Source organism: Lutjanus erythropterus, chromosome 18, assembly GCF_056507025.1.
Source record: "Lutjanus erythropterus isolate fLutEry1 chromosome 18, fLutEry1.hap2, whole genome shotgun sequence".
In the NCBI taxonomy this organism is placed as follows: Eukaryota; Metazoa; Chordata; class Actinopteri; order Lutjaniformes; family Lutjanidae; genus Lutjanus; species Lutjanus erythropterus.
The window spans coordinates 2,723,631-2,743,945 of record NC_139334.1 but is presented as its reverse complement, the minus strand read 5'-3'; the positions used below and the strand labels follow the sequence as shown (position 1 = coordinate 2,743,945).

Sequence of the window (20,315 nt, the reverse complement as noted above, 5' to 3'; positions counted from 1 at the left end):
GATGGTGCCTCCTAGTGTACATATTGAGTATGGCAGGTGAGGTGTAAGGGGCACGGCAGGGTGGGGTGGATGGATGGCTCAAACAAACACAGGACTTTCACCTAGAAGACAGAGGTTCAAGTTCGGTGTGAAACAAAAAGTAAAGGAGTTTTTAAAAATTTTGAGTTACCTAAAATTACATTATGGACAAGACATTTGTTGCATTTCTTCCATTATGTGAAATATGGATCACAGTTATTTTAATTCAAATCACGTAATGTCACGTGACTTACGTAACATAGTGAAGGTCCAGTAAGCCTCTTGCTGGTGGTACTGTAATACATATTGTTTTGGAAGTCCATAAAACACCTACTTTTAGAATGGAGTCCACTTGAAAGACCACTGAGTATATTATTTTAACGTTAATAATTCGCATTAATTAAGATGACCCACCTAATAATGAAGACTGCAAACAGTACAAAGTAACGCAGGAAGTGTAGCCTTGTTAACTCGTATTAAGTTGCACAAGAAGGTTCTGGGATTGAACCTGCTGGAGAGTGTAGAGTTTGGATGTTCTCTCTGTGTCTGTGTAGGTTCTCCCCGGGTGTTCTGGTTCCCTCCCACAATCCAAAGACTTGCAGGTAAAATCTAGGGCACTAAATTGCTTGTAGGATGGATGTGAGTGGTAATGATTTGTCTCTAGGCATTAGCCCTGTGATGAACCAGCAGTCTGTCCAGGATGTACCCCGCCTCTCGCCCAATGTCAGCTGGCATCAGCTCCAGCCCTCCGCCAACCTTTAAAGGATAAGCGGTTACAGATAATGAATAATGAAATCTACACTGAGTGGTTTCACTGATTGGTACTCTAAGCTCTCCGTGACACATGGCTGCCTATATCCATCCTGTGTTGATTTTTATAGAAGGTAATAAATGTTGTCTGACTTAGCCAAACTCCAGGTTGCTACATAAAGCTATAATAAAAACCTAACAACTATCCTGCTGTGGAATGGGAAAACACATAAAAAGGCACAAGAGGATCTCTAGTGAAATCATTCTACATATCAAATAGGGAATAAAAACTTCATGGTTACCGGTCAACGATCTTGTCTTGGTGTTTTATGTTGAAATAAGACCCCTTAAAAGATGGCAGACCACTGTCACACTACACTCTTTACCTTAGACCACACTGGTCAAAGGGACCAGACTCTGTAAATGAAAACAGTAATTTAACCTCTCTGGTCAACTGTTGTCTCAATTGGGCTTTTAACCCTTTAAAACACCAAGAGTTACACATTAAAGGAGGGTGGAGGATATGTAATATATTTACTGGACTAAATATGTCATCAAATTATGGAAACATGCTATTCTGAAATACTGGCTTCTTTGACAACAATACTGCAGCCAGTATCTTCTATTTTGAAAGTTTTCAATCCATGACATCCGAAATGTCTGTTTGCCTGTTTTACATTGGAGTTAAAATTAATGCCGAATGTTTGCAGAATGAGTAAGAGTCTGCTTATGAGTCATAAAATAATCATTAATAATATTTTAGAAGGAGTAGATGTTTGTAATGGTTAAATTGAGAAATTTATTAATGGAGTTTGGTAGGCAGTGAGGCAGGCAGTGATTTAACTCCCACTCAGAGTGTGTATTCTTGTAGCAGTGGGCTTTTGTTTTTGTCCAATTATAATGGTGCGCTCATCATGTGCTTCAGTGTCTGCCTGAGCTTTGAGTCTGAGGAGAGAGGAAGAGGAAACAACTTGCTTCAACCATAGATTGTATATTTAATAGGGATTCAGCCTATTTAATGTACCGTCTATGTTTCCAACTCGATGATTGGTATGCAGTATTTATTTTTGAACACTAGGGTCTTACATATTGCTCCTTTAAGACAAACAAACAAAACACAAAACTCACACAATAACAGCAACAATCTAACCAATCAAGGCAGTGGTTTTTGGAAGGTGCATTTGGAAGGATCTTACTCTTTTCTTTCTCTCTCTGTAGAAATCATTTCCATAATTTTGTCAGACACTTACAATAACAATCTGAGGCTGTCAGTGACAAACACAAGGACTTTTAGTGGATGTAGTTTGCCCAGAGGGATTATGCTGCAGCTCAGCTTTGCTTCTGCAGGCAGAGCACTGCCACAATACTGGACCAATTTCAAAAATCGCTGTCCCCATTAGCCACTTAGACACAAAAACATGGGAAAATAGGGTCCAGGTTGAAAAATACCAAAGTTACCCTTTCACAAAGAATCTTGGCAGCAAGATCATTCTCACACAAATCAGACCATTGTTGAGGAAAATGATATCTGTCTGCAGTGGAGGAAGAGTGTTCTCTTCCCGCCTTGTGCTAAAAATCATTTAAAAGCTTTGCAACAAAGCAACACAGTACATTTCCAGAGAAATGCACCAAATGTGAAATTTAGAGCGTAGACATCTTTTGCTAGTAGCTTTGATACAGTAATTAGAATAAAGTCTCAAAATTAATGATTTAGGGGAGACTGGGGAGTGTTGTAACACTGTTTTAGTGGTACACACATTCTCTCCTACAAAAGCCTGAAAATTAAAGTATTACAGCCACAGTGTATGAGATCATAACTAAAGCTTGAAAAGAAATAACTTGCACATAATTTGCTGAATGTGCAGTAATAAAATCAACCTTTGTTTAAAATTAATAAATGCATGGACCAAAATAAAACTTAACTTAGTAGATACAATCTGTATGCAATGTAGGGGAGACCAGGGAGTGTTGTAACACCAATTTAGCTGTAACATTTTGACCGATCAAGTAAAGTGTTGTGGTCATGTCATCAAAATGGTACTCTCCCATTTCCTTTTTGAGCTCACAGGAGAAGTAAAATGTAGATAAAAAATTGTGGATAAAAAAAAGTGATTTTCAGTTGTTTTTTTTTAATTAAGATTATTTGTGCCTAGTGTTAATTGTATTGTAGATACAATGATTTGACTTGATGATGTTAATTAATTAATACACTTTTTTGTTTGTTTTTAAATTTGCATTTTTTTAGTTTGTTTGTCTCTTTTTTTCTCATTTTGAGCTTAAATTTTCTTATTTAACAAATGGCTCTGACAAAGCAATGTGAAATTAAACACAATTACTGCCACTTCTAGACACATAACGTATGATCAATCGATTGATGATTATTCATTAACATCCCGAGCACCATGTAATAAAGTTTGGCAGATCTAGCACAAGGAAACACTGAGTTGCTGATGCTAAAATAAAAAGTCTTACTACCATCCCCAGTCTCCCAAATTGATAATGTTATTGTTAATTTCTACATCTACAATGTGGTTGAACTGGACATATTTTTATGTGAGCAACTGCAGTATTTTCATGGTGAGGCAACACTGCATACCAGCTACTACATATACCTGAGAGACATGCACTTCAGAACACAGGCCATGAGGGAGATGAGGGCAAACAGGAAGGAAAAACACTATCTCCATCTCAGCATTTACTTTGATGAAAAACGTGCATCACAGCAAAAGGCTTTTGTGAATTAGGCGCTACGCTTTTAATGTCGGGGCTTGAAATTACCCAGTGCTTTTGCCATAGGTGAAAACTGAGATTCAGGCTTGTCATAAAAACTAGGCCACTGTTGCCTTTTCCCAAAATTTCACCTTCGTCTACTCTTGTGTAAAACTTCAGCTGTCAGGGATGTACAATGCAACTTTGGGGAAATATGATTAGAGATTCTTAGATGAGACGGAGAGGCCTATGAACACAGGGGGAAGGGTGGGAATAAAAACCATAGTACCTTATGTAACCTGTCTGTGGAGAAGAAGAGGAAAAAGATAAAGAGTGTGCATGAGAGGGAGAGGACTGTGGAGTATGCAAGCTGAGGATGACAAGATATAACTCATCTGTGGATAGGCTGGGCTTCCCACCCCCCCAAAAGTGCCTATATGAGGCTCAAATGTTTCATTTCTGGAGCTTTTTATGAAGTCCCATTGGGAGCTGCCACCAAAACACTACACAGGCGCTGTAATAATATTTTGTTGAGACAGAGAAAATGTGTGCGTATGTGTGTCTCAGAGGAGAGCCAATGAGAAGAAATAGGTAGGAAACTGACAGCACAATGTTTGAGATGCAGCTGAGTTTGATTATATGCAGTTTGTCAAATGCATATAATGTCCCATCCACAAAATATGATGGAAAGACGGCATTCTTTCATTTTCCTGTCTAAATTTTTGCCCTGCAGTAATGACAGATGTTTCTAGAGTGTTTTCCGAAGCTGATCCTTTGCTAAGCCCCTCCTCTGAACAGCAACTGTCCAATCATAGATAAACAGCTGTAACTATGTCATTGCAAGCCTGTCAAGTATAGCAGTGCATTGGATGTCGAAGAAGAGTGCTACTTGGTGTCCCATGAGTCTAGAGGGTAGTGCCTTTTTTGCAGTCTTTGAAAAACCAAGAACACAGGAGCAAATGTGTGAGGAACTGATTAAACTTTGCCTTTATCTGCTCTAACCTAAGCTGCAAAGGTTAGCTTACTAACTGCAGTAACGTTACCTGCAACAAAAGTTGTCAGATACCACTGCATTTGCCAAAATAATGGTTTATGATGTGTTCCATTTACCTCAGAAGTCAAAAGTTGAAGCTGGAAATGATGTCTTACCTGAGTTGATTGATTTCCAGTACAAGAAATCGAAAAAATTGTTGATAACACATTCCGCAGTATTTTGCACATAGAAACTGCATGGCACCATGTCCACAGACAGTACTGTGTGTAAGCCTGATTTAATTAGACACAAGTGATAATGAACAGCTTTTATTACTGTTGACATGCGGTGCAGCCATATTGGATTTTGAGGTTGTGATTGGTGAGGTTCCTCCAACTTTCCTTTCACTGGACATTCCAGTTGAAATTTCAGAAATTCTGACTTCCTCGTTCAAATGGAATGCATTAGTATTCCCAGGGACTAAATTAAGATTTTTTTTACGTGGGGAGTCTGGGGAGGAGGATATGGGCTGGTCCTGAATCAAAGTGAAACGCCGCCAACGCACCTCTCTCTGGCTGGCTCTCCATGGTCTGAGCTTAACTCTCATCCCATCTCTCTTCCTGGGGTGATCACAGTCTGGCTGGCTGACTATCTCAAGGTCTGCTGCACTTAATCTAATCCCTGCAGTTCTTTTTCCCACTTTAATGAGTGTATTTCTGTCATCTATCATATACATGAGATGTAGTTTTAGCCTCAGGTTTTTAGTATTAATGTTATAGAATATCATGTACACCACCTTTCAGTATTTTTACACATGTCAGACCCTTTTACAGGCTTCTTATTTTAAAATGTGTCAGATAGAAACATTAAAAAGTCAGGTGGAGATGGACTCAGCTGACTCAAGGAGTTTAACCGTTAGCATTAGCTTACATTAGCTACCTACATTCATGAAATCTGCTAGCAAGAATGATTTTAGCCAGCAAAATCCACTGTCATCAGCTAGAAATGAGAAGCCTCATCTTATTTGCCTCTCTGTGGAATTGATCCAAAAAATGACCACCAATTTCGATATTAAATCTGCCGCCATTGTCACAGTAAACTGCATATATGCAGTGTGAGAAAGGAAAGCTTGACAGGCGTAGCAACAGTGACAAAGGAGAGTTCAATTCATGCTCAACACTCTAATTGACTGAATGAATGTTTCACAAATATAAGAATATAATATAAAAGTGGAACCTGACAACCATATAAACCAGGGATGACCTCTTGAACTTTTGTTCTTATTTGTATGTATACTCTCTTTCCTTTGTCAATTTGCCTGAAAGGTTTTTTTTTTTTTGCTCAATCATGGAGCATTGACTAATGGCCAGCTTAGAAAGGGAGAATGCACTAGCCAGTGAAAATGATGCCGCTGCCTCCTTTCTCTGGTAGCTGGCATAAAAGGCAGCGGGAACGGTGTCGTGGTGTTGGTGGCCGGTGCTGTAACAACGTCTCATTTACATTTGAAACGGCCAAATAGTAAGAGAGGGCCACTGCGGAGCCAGTGGAAGACAGAGACGAAAAGTATGTCAAGAAATACAAATGCATCCCCTTAAAATCCCTCATAGCCGCTGTGCCTGTGCAATCACCCACAATGCACATCTTCCCCTCTTTTCTTTGTTTTGGCAGGGATAAAAACTTTCAATGTTTGTGGCTCTATACAGACTGTATCGTGAAGTACTATTTAGAAACAAGTGCTCACTTAAAGACTAAGAACGTGTATCACAATAAAACACTGATCTTAATCTCTTTCAAAAAATCCAAACTCTTTTTTAAGAGGTTGTTTCAGGTATTGTGGGTAATATTCTTTTAAAGGGATAGTCTGGAGTATTTGTGGGGGGGTTGTATGAGGTAACTATCCACAGTCGACAGTGAGTTATCTACAGTGGTCTGGAGAAGTAGACAGGAATACCAGCACTGAAGCAATATACTGCTGTGAACGTATTATAGCCACCGAAAAAATCATCACTTTAAGTGTATGGAATATTTAGAATACAAACTTTATCTTGGGATCATACAGCTTTTTTCTGATGGGAAACTGTGGTTATATATGCCAAATATCACGCTGTCTTGCTCAACCAGACTCCACTGTCAAAAACAGTCATTTTTACCTCACAGTGGACGGGAGCTGCTGGTCTATCACTGCCTCGATCTGTTAGTTTGTGTTATAGCGTTATAGTGTGACGTTAGTGAATCCGAACTAACCTTTTAAAGCACCAAAGTCACAGAACAGCTAAAACAAGGTAACAGTGAGGCGGTAGTAGTCCAGCAGCTCTGTCGCTGAATGAGATAAAATTACTGATTTTGCCCATGGAGTTTGGTTGGTTTAGCGAGAACGACATTTGACTTATGTAACAACGTTTTCCTGTCGGAAAAGGCTGTTTGATGGTGGGGTAAAGTGGTGAAAATACTCTAAATATAGCATACACGTAATTTCATACAATTTTTCTTTTTAGGTGGCTTAAAATAAATCTGGCTGCTGACCTTGTCCACGTTAGTACATTGAACGCTGTTGTTTCCTACATCACTACTTTTGCTGCTTCTCCGAACTCATGGCAAAACTTTCATCTACTGTAGGTAATACACTCACTATGGATAAGTACCTCATACAACCCCACTTCAGTTAATTCAAAACTATCTCTTTAATTTAATTAGGAAGACTACTAGGGGTGTTTTTGCATAACTGCATATTGAGAGTCTGTATTAATTAATAGGTCAGTGTTGGTCACTGTTGCCTGTGAATGAGATGAGAGTATACAACACTTCTATGAAAATCAATTAAGACAAACACAACAAAAAAATGTTCACTGAAAAGAATAGAGCATTTGCAACCTCACACAATATCAAAGACATAAAATGCAAAAGGCAAGGAATCACAATTTGATCCAACATCCAATTTCCAGGCTTCTCACCATGTGCCAGTCAGCTCCCTACAGTATGTGTAGGTCGAAAAGGTTACTCCATATTCTATATAATATAGCATGGATAATCAATTTTAAGTAAGGGAAGAGCAAAGCCAGCGCAGTTTTTGCTGAGGAATGTCCACAACAAAAAGCCTCTGAGCCTCGGCTGGAATAAAAGTCTGTGGAGCTTTGGGTCACGGTGGCACTTGTCTGCCAGCATTCCACATTGGCACATAATGACTCCCTCCCTGTCCTTGAGACGTTATGTACAACACCATCGGCCAAAAAGGCAGAAAACCTGAGCTCTGAGCTGCCTTTCGTCTCCTCTAGCAATTGCAGCCTTCTTACTGGCAGCGCTCCCAGATCCAGAGCTATGAGGCTCCCATCAGCCCTGGCTCCGCGGCGACCACGGTCCGAGAGCTGGAGGTCAGCTCTGGCGGGCACGGAGTAGAGGAGCGGAGGAGTTGTAAAGGCCTGCCAGACATGACTGCACCGCTTTGCCAATCAAAGGGCCCTGAGGTGACCCATCTCTCTTACTCTGGTTTGGCTTCACTCATTGAAGGACCTAAGAAACAAGGCTGTGCTCCTGTTTCACAGAGAATTTCACTGTGTGCTATCAGAAGAAATAGTGCTGAGAGAAAATATAACATGGCACTTGGATCATTGCATAAAATATATATATTTCAATTGAGTTAAACTGGCGATATTCCACATATTTTCAAGATCATAGTATATTTTTTCTAGTAAAATAGATTTCTTTTATGCTCAAAAAACATTATTTTTTTCAGACTGACCATAGCTGTGGCACCTCTATTTGCCCTCCATTTCGCTCCTGTCTTTTTAAAGTCAAACTTGATGTTTACGTCTTATTATCGTACTGTACTATATGAAATATGCCAGTATCTGGCCCAACAATCATAAAAAAAACAGTTTTTTCCCGGAAGATGATTAAAACTGCTGATGATTCATCCTGCACTCTGGGGCATATACTAAATTTGTGTTCAGTAAAATGCTTTCTCGCTTATAACGCAGTGGAGCATGGAAGGAGCATACATCCATTCCCTGGAGCAGACTGTAATGTTTCTATACAAAAGCACAACTTTATAACTGAATTCACTAATTTGGGTAAAACTGGATCATATTTTATGGGAAAAACTTTCCTTCTTTCTTTGTCTTTCTTTCTTCAGCTTCAGCTGTTGGTTATTTAATTACAAAGCTTAAGCTTAGATGTGGATCTTAACCCTACTTGTTGCTAAAGTAGCTAACCATAACTGGAATCTGTTAGCTGCTGTTAGCAGACAACTGAACCGGTGAACATGACCAGTCGCCAGGATGAACACAGCCTCCAAGACTGACAGGGAACACAGTGCCAAGGTGGTTTACTGAGTTTCCTGATAGAAAGACAGCTTCACTTGTTGCTTAAGTAAGTTAGCTTACTGCTAACTGGTGTCAGCTGGGTTCCTACATCCATGGCTCAATAAGCAATAAGCACTCTGCTAGCTGTTTCATGAGAACTCTAAGGACTCAAACTAGCTCCACATTATGCAAATATGTTACGTCATGATGTCACCAAGTAACAGAACAAATGCTGGATTCCAAATGAAGTGTTTCAGTCGGGTCAGGAGGAGTGTTTTCTGTTGCTAAATGTATTTCTGAAAACATCTGAGGCAAGAAATAGGCAATGTAGTAACAATACTCATTCAAAATGTGTGATGTGACTTTTCAAATCCGGTGACGCTCCTCCTGTCAGTCATTAAATTAAACCCGCCCCATATTAAGTAAAAGATTGTGATTGGTCAGAAGAGATCCAGGACTTGTGGAAATCTGTCTGAAATGAGGGTGTCCAGACAAATCTGCCAGAACAAATGAAACATGAACTTCCAGAATTTGTCAGGTTCTCAGGCAAAGTTTCTATTAACTTGTTTTGGAGCTGTTCACGGGCTAAGATAAAACATAATTGTTTGAGAGGAAAAACGCTTCAAAAAGCTTAAAATAAAAAAAATCATGTATTCTTCATCAAAGTGGTTCAAATTGCTTCAAAAGCCTTTTTATCCAACAAACTCAAAATGAAAGCGCTCTGCTCCTCCTATCTACTGCTACCATTAATAGATGCTTCCTAGAACATCTGATTTATGATATTATCCTTATTTCTTTTTTTTATTAGAAAAGCACCAAAATGCAAGGTTGGATTTACAGGGTATGGTTTTCTGAATAATTAATCAAACAATGAAGCTCAACTGGTTTTCACCCATGGAAGCGCTACAGTACATAACACCACAAACTAATTGTACTTATCATATTTTAACAAATAGGTTTTGGACATGCAACCAATTAAAGTTAAAAGCATCTTTCTTCATTCTAACCTGCCTAATATACACATAAAATTGATTCCTATATTTTAAATTAGAGGCAAAGTAATGCAGCATTTGGCAATTATTCAACTTGCTAAGTGTATCTACTGCAAATACACAGACGCATTATGATGTCAGCTTTGAGGCTGCTTTTTTATTTCATTTATGGGACTGTAAATTGAATAATTTGGTTAGTGGCAAGAATAATCCTTTTTACTTAACAGGGATTATAGTCGGTTCAATTTGAAATAAAAACACAGCTCGTGTGGGACAACTTTGATCATGACAGTGGACTCTTCTAATTGTCCGTGTGCCGTACATACAGATTGTTAGTACAGATACTGTTAAGTTTTATTTTGGTTCATGTATTTATTACATTTTGAACAAAGACTTCACAGATTTTATACTGCATACTGTAATATTAAGTAAATCATATTCACTTATATTTATTTCTTTTCAAAATTACAGCTGTAGGGGAGACCTGGGATGGTCGTAACACTTTGATTGGGCATCAGTAACTCAGTGGTTGTTTGCGTTAGATCTCTCAAACTTTCATACACAGTATCCATATTTGTCTGCTACAAATTAAACTCAGATGTCTGCTGCACAATCACAAATTATGTGAGTTATTGTCAAATACAAGGAATTCTATTGTTACAACTTACCCCATTACTGGGATGAGTTAGATAGATGTAACAATGATAATTTGCTGATTAAAAATTATTTTCAATTTAAAGAGCTTTATTGAAGACTAAGCAGTTTTGAACAATATAAACTGACAAAAAACACTTAGTGTACAGGCTATATCCCTGAATATGCATGTGTCACATAAGGGTTCAATTACTGTCACAGTTGTGGTAAATGTAGACGGCTGTGTGGGACCCAGTATACATACACTGCGAAAATGTTATCATTTTAATTAACTGTGGTAATTATCCCCACCCAAGCAGGCATTACTTAGCTAACTGCTTAGCATGCCGGCATGTGCAAATTGAAAGCATCAAATGAAACTAGAAAACAGTTTGATTATAAAGGATAAAAACTTTCTTTCTGAATTTTTTGGTCATAAAATCTACAACAGAAAACCCCTCCCCTTCTGGTGAACCACCATTGGACCTAACTTTGGAAAGGATATGAACAGCGGTCAGTGGCGAGAATTGAATTGTGCCATAAATTAAGCATATAATGTTTGTTGATTTAAAAGATAGTAGGTCGTTAAACTCTTGATTGCATAATGGACGTCATGACTTTCTCCCTCAAAAAGTTAACATTGGCCACTAAAGTGCCAATGCTTGTGTGTTTTCATACCAGGATTTAGTGGTAATTACAGGATTTAGTGGTAATTATCACCACAACTAACTCGGTGTTACAATCCTCCCCAGTCTCCCCTACAGCACGTACATATTGTATTTATTTTTTGGTCCACACGTTTATACATTTTAAATAACTGAATAACTGATTTCATACTGAACTTTGCAACGTTTAGTAAATTATGTTAAGTTGATTTCTTTTCCAGCTTTAGTGATGTTTTCAAACACTATGGCTCTAATAATTTAATGTGTAGGCTTTTGCAGGAGAGAATGTGCAATACAGTTAATATTATATTATAGATCACTTGCTGTAATGTTCCTCATGTATGTCAAAAGTTAGCATTAACACTCTCCTCCTTTGCTGCTCTCACACTGTGATTTAAATGACATCCAACACTTTCCATACAAATGTGTGAATGCATTTTGTCACACTCAGTGGCCCTATACCTGCACTCATTGCACTGAATGTTGCATTAATGCACCTTGCAACTGAGGCCATTTGGTGTGTGCAGTATTAATGCAAAGTAAATGAATGCATAAGCATGTAATATATGTACTGTATGTTTTCCTGTATGTGCATATGGAAATGCGTTTAATGGATGAGGTGTGAGGTAATATTATGAAAACACATAAAGTAGGACGGGATGCTTATGATGAGATGAAGCACTGGCATAATGCATTACCCTCTCAAAACAAGACTTCCAATAATTTACCACCGCCAGGTCCAGTCACGCTACATGAAATAAGAAATCTAATGCATGCATGTGCAAATACACATAATTTGTGTGGAGACATCATGCTATGAAGACATGCACACATCTCGCAGCCCTCCCCGTCCTCCCTTGTCCTGTGTCTCTTTCAGTGCTGACGGAGACACTTGGGATGCTGACATTCACTGCGAGAGCTGACACTGTTTGATGAGTCAGGTCCTTCTCTGCCTGCATTCAGAGGTCCGAAATATGCTTCCCTCAGGTATAGTTAGATGCCACATGATGAAATCTGAGGCAGGTGTTTGAGGGGATGGTGTAATGAAAAGCTAACCCTAAAATTCTACCTGCATCGTAGTGAGAAGACAGATTCTCCTAAATATACTGGGACTTTAATCAGCAACATTTTAATATCATTTACTTAAATTTTGTCTTGTTCCTTTAAAACTAAGGTTCAAATAAATTAATGAACAATATATTTAATGGGCCAAACCTGAGCTCCATGTAGAATCACCATTGGCATTCAGTCAATGTGACATTCTGCCTCAGACTACCTTTTAAAGTTTGATGTTTGGTTTTGAAAGAAGAGCAGAGCAGTAGTATCTAGTTCATATTCACAAGTATCCAGCAGATGTTTGATAAGGCGAATCACTTAACTTGCACAGTAAGTTACAACCTTGACCTGTTATATTAATATTAATATTTTTATCACAGTGAAAACTGTCCAGGTCTTTTAACTGTCATTCCACCTGTCATTTTTTCAACATGCCACATAAAAGGAAGTATCTTTTTTTTTTTCTTTTTTTTTTTTTAAAGCCTGGTGCACACAAGAAGGTTTTCAAATCTTGACTGATTTTAAAAATGTGGAAGACCACAAACATAACAACAGATTAGATTTAAGTGATGGACATTTGCTTTAGCACACTTTGTTGCTAAAGTAGTTAACTGTAACTGTTAGCTGCCACAGAACCACATTCAGCAGCTTCCCAGTCCCTGAGACTGTCAGGGAATACAACACTGGAGTTGTTTAAGGACTTTCCTGATGGAAGGACTGCTTTACTTATTGCTAAGTTAGCTAACTGTCGTTACCTTGGCTAGCCGTAATTCTGCCCCAGGGTGCTATGAGCTAAACCCCGGCTAGAAAACCAGCTCGGTAATGAAATCCCTGTCATCAAACTGGCCTCCCTTGGTTTCTAAGACTTTTTTGGTCTCGGTCCGACCATGTTCATTGGAAGCTCTCAGTCTGGGAAGAGTCAGCTAAAAGGATTGCTGCCACTCTCCCTTTTAGCGTTACCATTATGGACTGTTTAAGCTGCATGGTGAAGGGGGCGTAATGCACAGTGCTACTGGCTATTGTAAACACTGGTCAATGTCTGCAACAGGTCCCTGCCCTGCCCAGTTTTCATGGGAAACCCATAAGCAATAAGTGCTCTGTTAGCCACTTCATGGGAACTTAAAAATTCCTTTTCCTCTAGTATGTGCTAGGCTTGTCTATATTGAAAAGGAAATCAACCTCTGAAGATGGTGTAAAGATGTTGCAGGTGGACATGTTAGTCACACGTTTAAGTTAGTTATTGTTAGCAAAATGGTAGCTAACCAGCTAGCTAGGGTGGCAAGACGTCCGCGTTTTCTAGGGACGATTCCCATTTTTGGTGTCTTGTCCCTGGCTAGAGCTGTCCCTGGAAATGTCCCTGATCTTCAATTCAGCAGAGAATCTCTGTTACTGTCTCTGTTGGTGTTGCACTGTATTGCACTAATTAGGCACACTGTATTGAACCATTGTAGTTTGATCATTTTCTTTATTGAATTTTTATATTGACAGTGACTTCACTCGCCCTGATGCTGTAAACTATTCTGACAGTTGTATCATTTGGCCTGCACCATAGTGAAAAAACAGTAATTACTGTACTGTCAAAATACATGAAACCAGAATTACTTTTACACTTTATTAATAACATTGGATCTATTTACTGGAAAACTAGGAGTGTCTGCAGTTTTCATTTCAGAAGTTTGGCCAACTCATACTGATTAGCTAGATTAACACCAGTTATCAAATGCAACTAGCTAATGATACATGTAGCTGGTTAGCTAGCATTTTACTAATTTAAGATGTGAATATAAATGATTGCTTTTACAGGTCCCCCTGCAACATCTTTTAACCATCTTCAAAATTTGGTTTTCATTTCTACAAAGACGAGCCCGGCACATAGCATATCTAAGCAGAGGAAAGATGAAAGGGCAAAGTTGGCTTAAGTTCCTCAAAAAAGAACACGACTTAAGAAGGGTCAATTTTCTGGAGGCGTGCACTGGATCCAAAATCTGCCCACATATCCTCCAGTGTGGAGCCGGTGCAACTTTCAAAGCACTTGAAGAGGATGAAGCATTAGCCATTGAGAATTGAATCTCAAAGATTGTATTGTGCGTGGACAATTCTATCAGATGTGACGCAACATTAATGCAACAGCTTTCAGGGCTTTCAAAGCGACTGTTCCCTCAGTAGTTGATGGCTGTAGTGGAGCTTGGATGCTTGTTAATAATTAGTTAGTTAATCAGAAACAAAAAGAACGTTGTTTAAGTTACAGGAGCAACAATATTTACTGAAACGCCCCTCCATTAATAACCTCACAGTAAGCAGCTTCAACAGAGAGAATGAATGTTTAAATACTGCAACGGAGTGTGGGCAGCCTCCAAATAGAGCCAAGTTGTTCCTTCTGTGGGAATGTGCTTGATATGGATATTTTTGTTTCATGTGGACGTGGCTGCTGTCTTTGCTTTAATCTAAGAGTAATTTTAATACAAAGTTTAACTAAGCATGAATGAAATGAAGCCTGATAAGTTCAAGTGAGGAGGACCTTGTTAAATGATCATCGTGTACAAGGATGTTTTGTCTCCCTCTTGGCTAACCCGGCACTGAATGTCCTGACTGCCGAATTGGGCAAACATGTCAAAACACAGGATTAAAATTCAAAGGCGAGGGCTCGGGTTGGCAATTAGTAAGCTGACTGACTCTTCCAATGTCGGCGGGTGGCTCTTCTCGCTTTTGTTTTTGGCCCCTCTTTTCATGATATGAGCGTCCCCCTGTCGGAATAGAAATGTGGGGAGTTTGGCTGAGTGAGTCTCCAAACGGCAGAGATGGTGTGGGTGGATGGCAGCTCCTGACTACAAATGAGAGCACACAAACCCGGTCTAATCCGTCACACATGTAATGAGCGCATCCCTGCAATGCTCCCTTCTACCAGCGTGAATCTTCGCATTAACACACTCTCACACACATACATACACAAATGTCAGTGGACATTGACTCCCACACATGAGCAGCACCAGAGAGAGGGGAGATGTATAAACCATGGCATTCATGATTCCAATGCCCTGAAGAGCTTACACACACAAGCAGCATGAAACATGTCCACAGCAGCGCTCTGAGAGTTGCTCTTTGTGTTCTGATTTCCTGCAGTACACATAAAAAGCACAGCTATGCTAATAAAGGCTGACAACACATGGATACGACCCAGTATTTAGAGGAGAAACTTTTCATCTGAGTAAAGTCATAGCCTCTCTCGCACTCTGAGGCGGTAAGTACAAATACTCTGCTACTGTACTTAAGTAGATTTTTCAGGTATCTGTACAAAACTTGATCTCTCTACTCATTACATTTTGAAAACAGTTTTGTTACTTTAGTATTACTGCATTTGAGGGGAATCACTGATTATTTTTACTTTGAATATCCGCATACCTCTTTCCCAACATCAAGACTGAATTCAACCTGAATGGACGGGACGATAATACTGTATATAGAAAAGACGATTCTGTGATGTATCCATCAGTGCATTTTACGCACAACGAATGCATGAAAATTACATAAAAGGACGAAAGGCATTGTAAACAATGTAACAAAATAAAAAAGACCAACAAGATTAAAAACAATGTAGCAAGATGAAAAACAACAGAGGACGTAGCAAGACTTAAACAATGTAACAAGACAAAAAAGATAAAAGAAATACAGAGACTAAAAAGACATAGACATAAAACAACGTAAAGGATTCATCATTGAAAAAAAGACGCAACAGGACAAAAAACAACGTAAAAGATGTAAGAAGTCAAAAAAGACGAGCTGCAAAAAAGGAAAAGACGAGACGTAGCAAGATGAAAATGATGCAACAACGTGAAAAATTAAGTAAAAGAGTAAAGTAAAAGACGAAACAAGACTAAAAAGACATAACAAGACAAAAAATAATGTAAAAGATACAAGTAGACAAAAAAACAAAAAGACCCATCACGGAAAGAAGATGTAACAAGATAAAAAACAATGAAAAAAAAAACAAAACATGACCTAACAATGAAAATGATACAAGATGAAAAACAACGTAAGAGACGTAGTAAGACAAAAGATGCAATGAGACAGAAGACAACTTAAAAGACACAACAACACTAAAAAGTCGAAACAAGATGAAAACCATCGTACAAGACGTAACAAGACAAAAAAAGACCTTTTATACTTCAAGTACATTTCAGAACCCTGTGCTTTTTCACTTTTACTTGAACAAAGAATAGAATCATTACTTCTACTTTCTGCAGTCTCTCTCTTTTTTCTTTCTTTCTTTTTTTTTTTTTTTACACATATATGTATAGTTCTACATGAGTACAGAATGCGTGTACTTTTGCCAACTCTCTCACCCTATAGCTCTCAGTGTGAGATCCAGATCTCTGTAAAGCCTCTAATGTGAAGCCACAATGGCAGAAGTGCAGACCTGGCCTTAATAAATGGTTACTTTCAGAATGCAGTAATTACTGATTGGTGTCCAGCTGCTGCAAAAGCAAATGACATGTGTTTTAAGCAGCGTATTTCCCCTTCATACCCAGCCAGCTCTCTCTCCGCCTTACACCATCTCCATATAAAAAGGCTTTCAATGAGGGTGCCATCCTTTGATTCTGCTGATATTTTTTTTTATCTCAACCTCTAATGGAACACATGTACACAGGTCTGGAAATAGAGCAGTCACAATAATATTCTTGACCTGCATGTACATATACATAAGCCCAACTCAATGAACCTGAGCAAGATCTTTACAAATCATTTAAACAAAGCTGGTAGGACTTGTTAAAGGGGTAGTTTGAAGTTGGGATTGTATGAAGTGGTTAACAATAGTTAGTGTATTACCAGTAACAAAAAGTATTTTAGCCACAACAAAAAAAAGAAGAAAAAAAATCACTTTCCCTTGTTGTCAGACAGCCTGTTCTGATAGGAAACCACTGTTATATTAAGCCAATTATTGCTCTCTGTAACACCACCAGACTCCCTTGACAAAAACAGCAATTTTATCTTGCAGAATACAGGTGTTGCTGGTCTACTGCTGCATTGATCACTAAGTTTATTTGTGTTATTCTCTGACTTTGGTGAATCTGAACTAACCTTGTGTAACTAACATAACACAATAATACAAACATACTAACCAATGAGGGCTGTGTACGTACATGTTCTAAGAGGTAAAATTACTGTTTTTACAACTGGAGTCTGGTTGTTTTTTAGAGAGCAACATTTGACTTGCTTACTTGATTCACCAAATTCACACATAAACACAAACAAAGTGATCGAGGTAGCAATTGACCAACAACTCTCATGTTCTGCAAATTAAAATGCCAGTGGAGTGTGGTTGGTTTGGAGTGACATTTAGCTTATATAACAGCAGTTTCCCATTGGAAAAGACCATCCAACAGCGAGCTGAAACAGTGAAAATATTTAAAATATAACAAACATTTAAACTGAAATTGGTTTTTTTTTTAGATGGATCTTTTTCAAGTTGCTAAAATGCTTTTTGCTAGTGGTCTTGTCCCCGGCAGTACATTGCCTAGCTTCCATTCTGATACCTCTCTTATTTTCTACAAAATGTTGTTGGCATGTTGACTGTCATCTACTGTAGATAATACACTGATTATAAATAAGTACCTCATACGACTCCACTTCAAATAATCCAAACTATCCCTTTAAGGAAAAATTTACAGATTGCGACCATCAGGCAGGGATGGACAGGGACATCTACTTCATGCTTGTTCTCCTCTCTCAAATCGAGTGCACTATATGTGTATGAGACAAGTGCTTACCCTGTGATGCGTGGCAGCGTGTCAGTGGAGAAGAGGGCAAGTGGAGGTTTGTCCCGCTCTATGAGCCATATGGTGTATTGTCCACTTTGCTTGGGGTGCAGGAACACAGCCATGTCCAGGCTGCAGGGACCCTGACCGCCCCAGAGCCAAGGACTCAGCACCCAGGGGCCACCAAAGGCTGAACTGTTCACCCAGAGGAACTGACCTGAAGGAAGGAGAAAAAACAAAGGACTGTAAAGGACTGTAGGACACAAAGCAGAACCACAAACAGGGTGTAGCAGAAAGAAACACAGAGGGAAGGACACTGGGTTGCCAAACACGGATCAGAAGTAGCAGAAAAGCTTGAAAATGATCAGAAATTCCTATCTCATGATCATAATGTGCTGTTACAGTACGAATAGAACCCAAATGAGTGACGGGCGATAATTTCACATTTTTAAGGCGAAGGTTGAGAGTGGCACTTGATGAAAATGCATGAAATAAAGCTGCTTTGAAAAAGAGCAGTCAATGACATCCCCAGTACAAAAAAAGAAAAAAGAGGGGGGTAGCGGGTGAAAAAATCAAAGCATAGTTTTTTTTTTTTTATATATAGCTTTGATATGAACTCCCATTTCACTTTCAAACCTATTGAGCTCATTCAAGCAGGAAGTTCATCAGAAGCTGAAAGTTGTGTGCGTGTTTGAGTCGGGGAAGCACAAAGAATCTCAACTTGAAAGGAAGAAAATCCATTTTTAATACGCTCACTTAAGAAAAGTAGTGTTGATGAGCGGAAGCTGAAAAATGGAGAGCAAGAAATCTGGCAGAATAAGTGATTTTTTTTTTTAAATCATTATCAGGAGCCATTAAATATGAGCTTGCTCTGATACCGCTGTTAATTTAGTTTGTCAGTGTCGGGGTCACGAGTTGCACAGCTGTAAGAAAGAAGTCTCGTAACGGTCGACGTAACACAGAAGTTGACGTGTTTCCTTTTGTTCCCCATTTTGAGTTTGTTTCTATTTCCAGGCTGCACTCTTGCCTCTGGATAATGGTAATACCAGCCCCCCTAGGGTCAGATTGTATCAAAGTGTACTTCACTAACTGGGACACATGTCTTCTTGTGTATGTCAGCTGTTGCGCTCAAACAGCCTTTTGCCATTAGTTGTATATGCAATTTGTATGTTAGTCTGTCAGAAGATGGAATGATTAAAAACTCCTGATGTTGGCTTTGTGGGAAATTAGTCTTGAATCACACTGATTAGTGTTAATATGACAGTACTGTATACTGTATGATATAAATAGTTATGTATGCAGCAGCCTGTTTAAATGTAGGACTTTTTTTTTCCTATATAGATTTGATTATACATTTTTCACAATAAACAGAGGCACAGCAATGACAATATGACAATAAGAACACATGGACATGATTGCAAACACTGTATGATGTTAAACTCTAGGAAAAAAAATCTCAACTAGAGCTGCAACTAACAATCATTTTCAGTTATTTTCTCAATTAAGCCCAATAAGACATCCTAAATTGTTTTGTTTTATCTACAAACCACTTTACTAGAGGAGTAAAGAAACCATAAATCACTCACATTTGAGAAGCTATAAATCAGAAAATTCTTACATTTTTTTTATTCAGAAATGACTCAAAACAATTATCAAAATAGTTGCAGATTAATTGAACAGTTGATCAATTCATTATGGCGCCTCTCATCTCAATTCAAGTGCAGAAGAGGCTACATGGACGACCATACCGGCTGACGCAAAGTGGTCAGTTAGAGAATCACTTGGCAGATTTACACACCACAAAATTATACACAGGCATTATTATACCCTAATTAAACTTCAAAGCATGGGACGGACTTATGGAGGATAATTATTGCTGGAGGTGTCAAAAGGGAGCATGTAATTTTCTTCATTTTGCTTTCTTTTTTTTGTGTGCGTGTGTGTGTGTGTGTGTGTGTGTGTGGAACTTTTAGTTTGTTTCTCCTCAAAATAAAGTAAAAAATATTGGAGAGTGGCTACATGAACCACTGCCAAAATCTCCCTGGCCGTGCTTGTTAGTGGACAGACCCTCCTATCAGTGGTGGACTCTCTCTGGCTGTCCAAGGGGCAGAGGCAAAAAACAAAGAAGTGCACCTGCAGTGTGTGGTGGGGCTCCAGTGCGCTGACTGTCAATATGCATTTATGGTGAAACAGTTCCCTGGTTTAGATTAAAATCGTTTTATTATGTGACAACAACTACTACGCTTCTGTAGTGAAAACATACAAGGAACTATTAACTATTTAACGGTTTAGAGGTGCATAGAGGCCAACTAAGTTTCTAGGCACTTCAGCACATTTCCTCCACTGAAAGGGCACCCTAGAGGACATTTCACCATTTTTTTGTCCACCTGAGAGCACTGGTTCCCAACCTTGGGGTCCCGGCCCCCACTAGGGGTTGCCAAAGCTTTACTGGGGGATCATGAGGCTTT

At 38.9% G+C, this 20,315-nt stretch overlaps 1 protein-coding gene across 1 annotated transcript in view; it reads right to left on the bottom strand.

Annotated features, from left to right (window-relative positions):
- The window catches only part of alk (ALK receptor tyrosine kinase), a 581,112-nt gene that overhangs the window by 199,474 nt on the left and 361,323 nt on the right, over positions 1–20,315 (bottom strand). Inside the window, exon 4 of the mRNA XM_084742736.1 lies at positions 17,860–18,064. Within this exon, the coding sequence (XP_084598862.1) occupies positions 17,860–18,064 (205 nt within the window). The remainder of the gene's footprint in view (positions 1–17,859; positions 18,065–20,315) is intronic.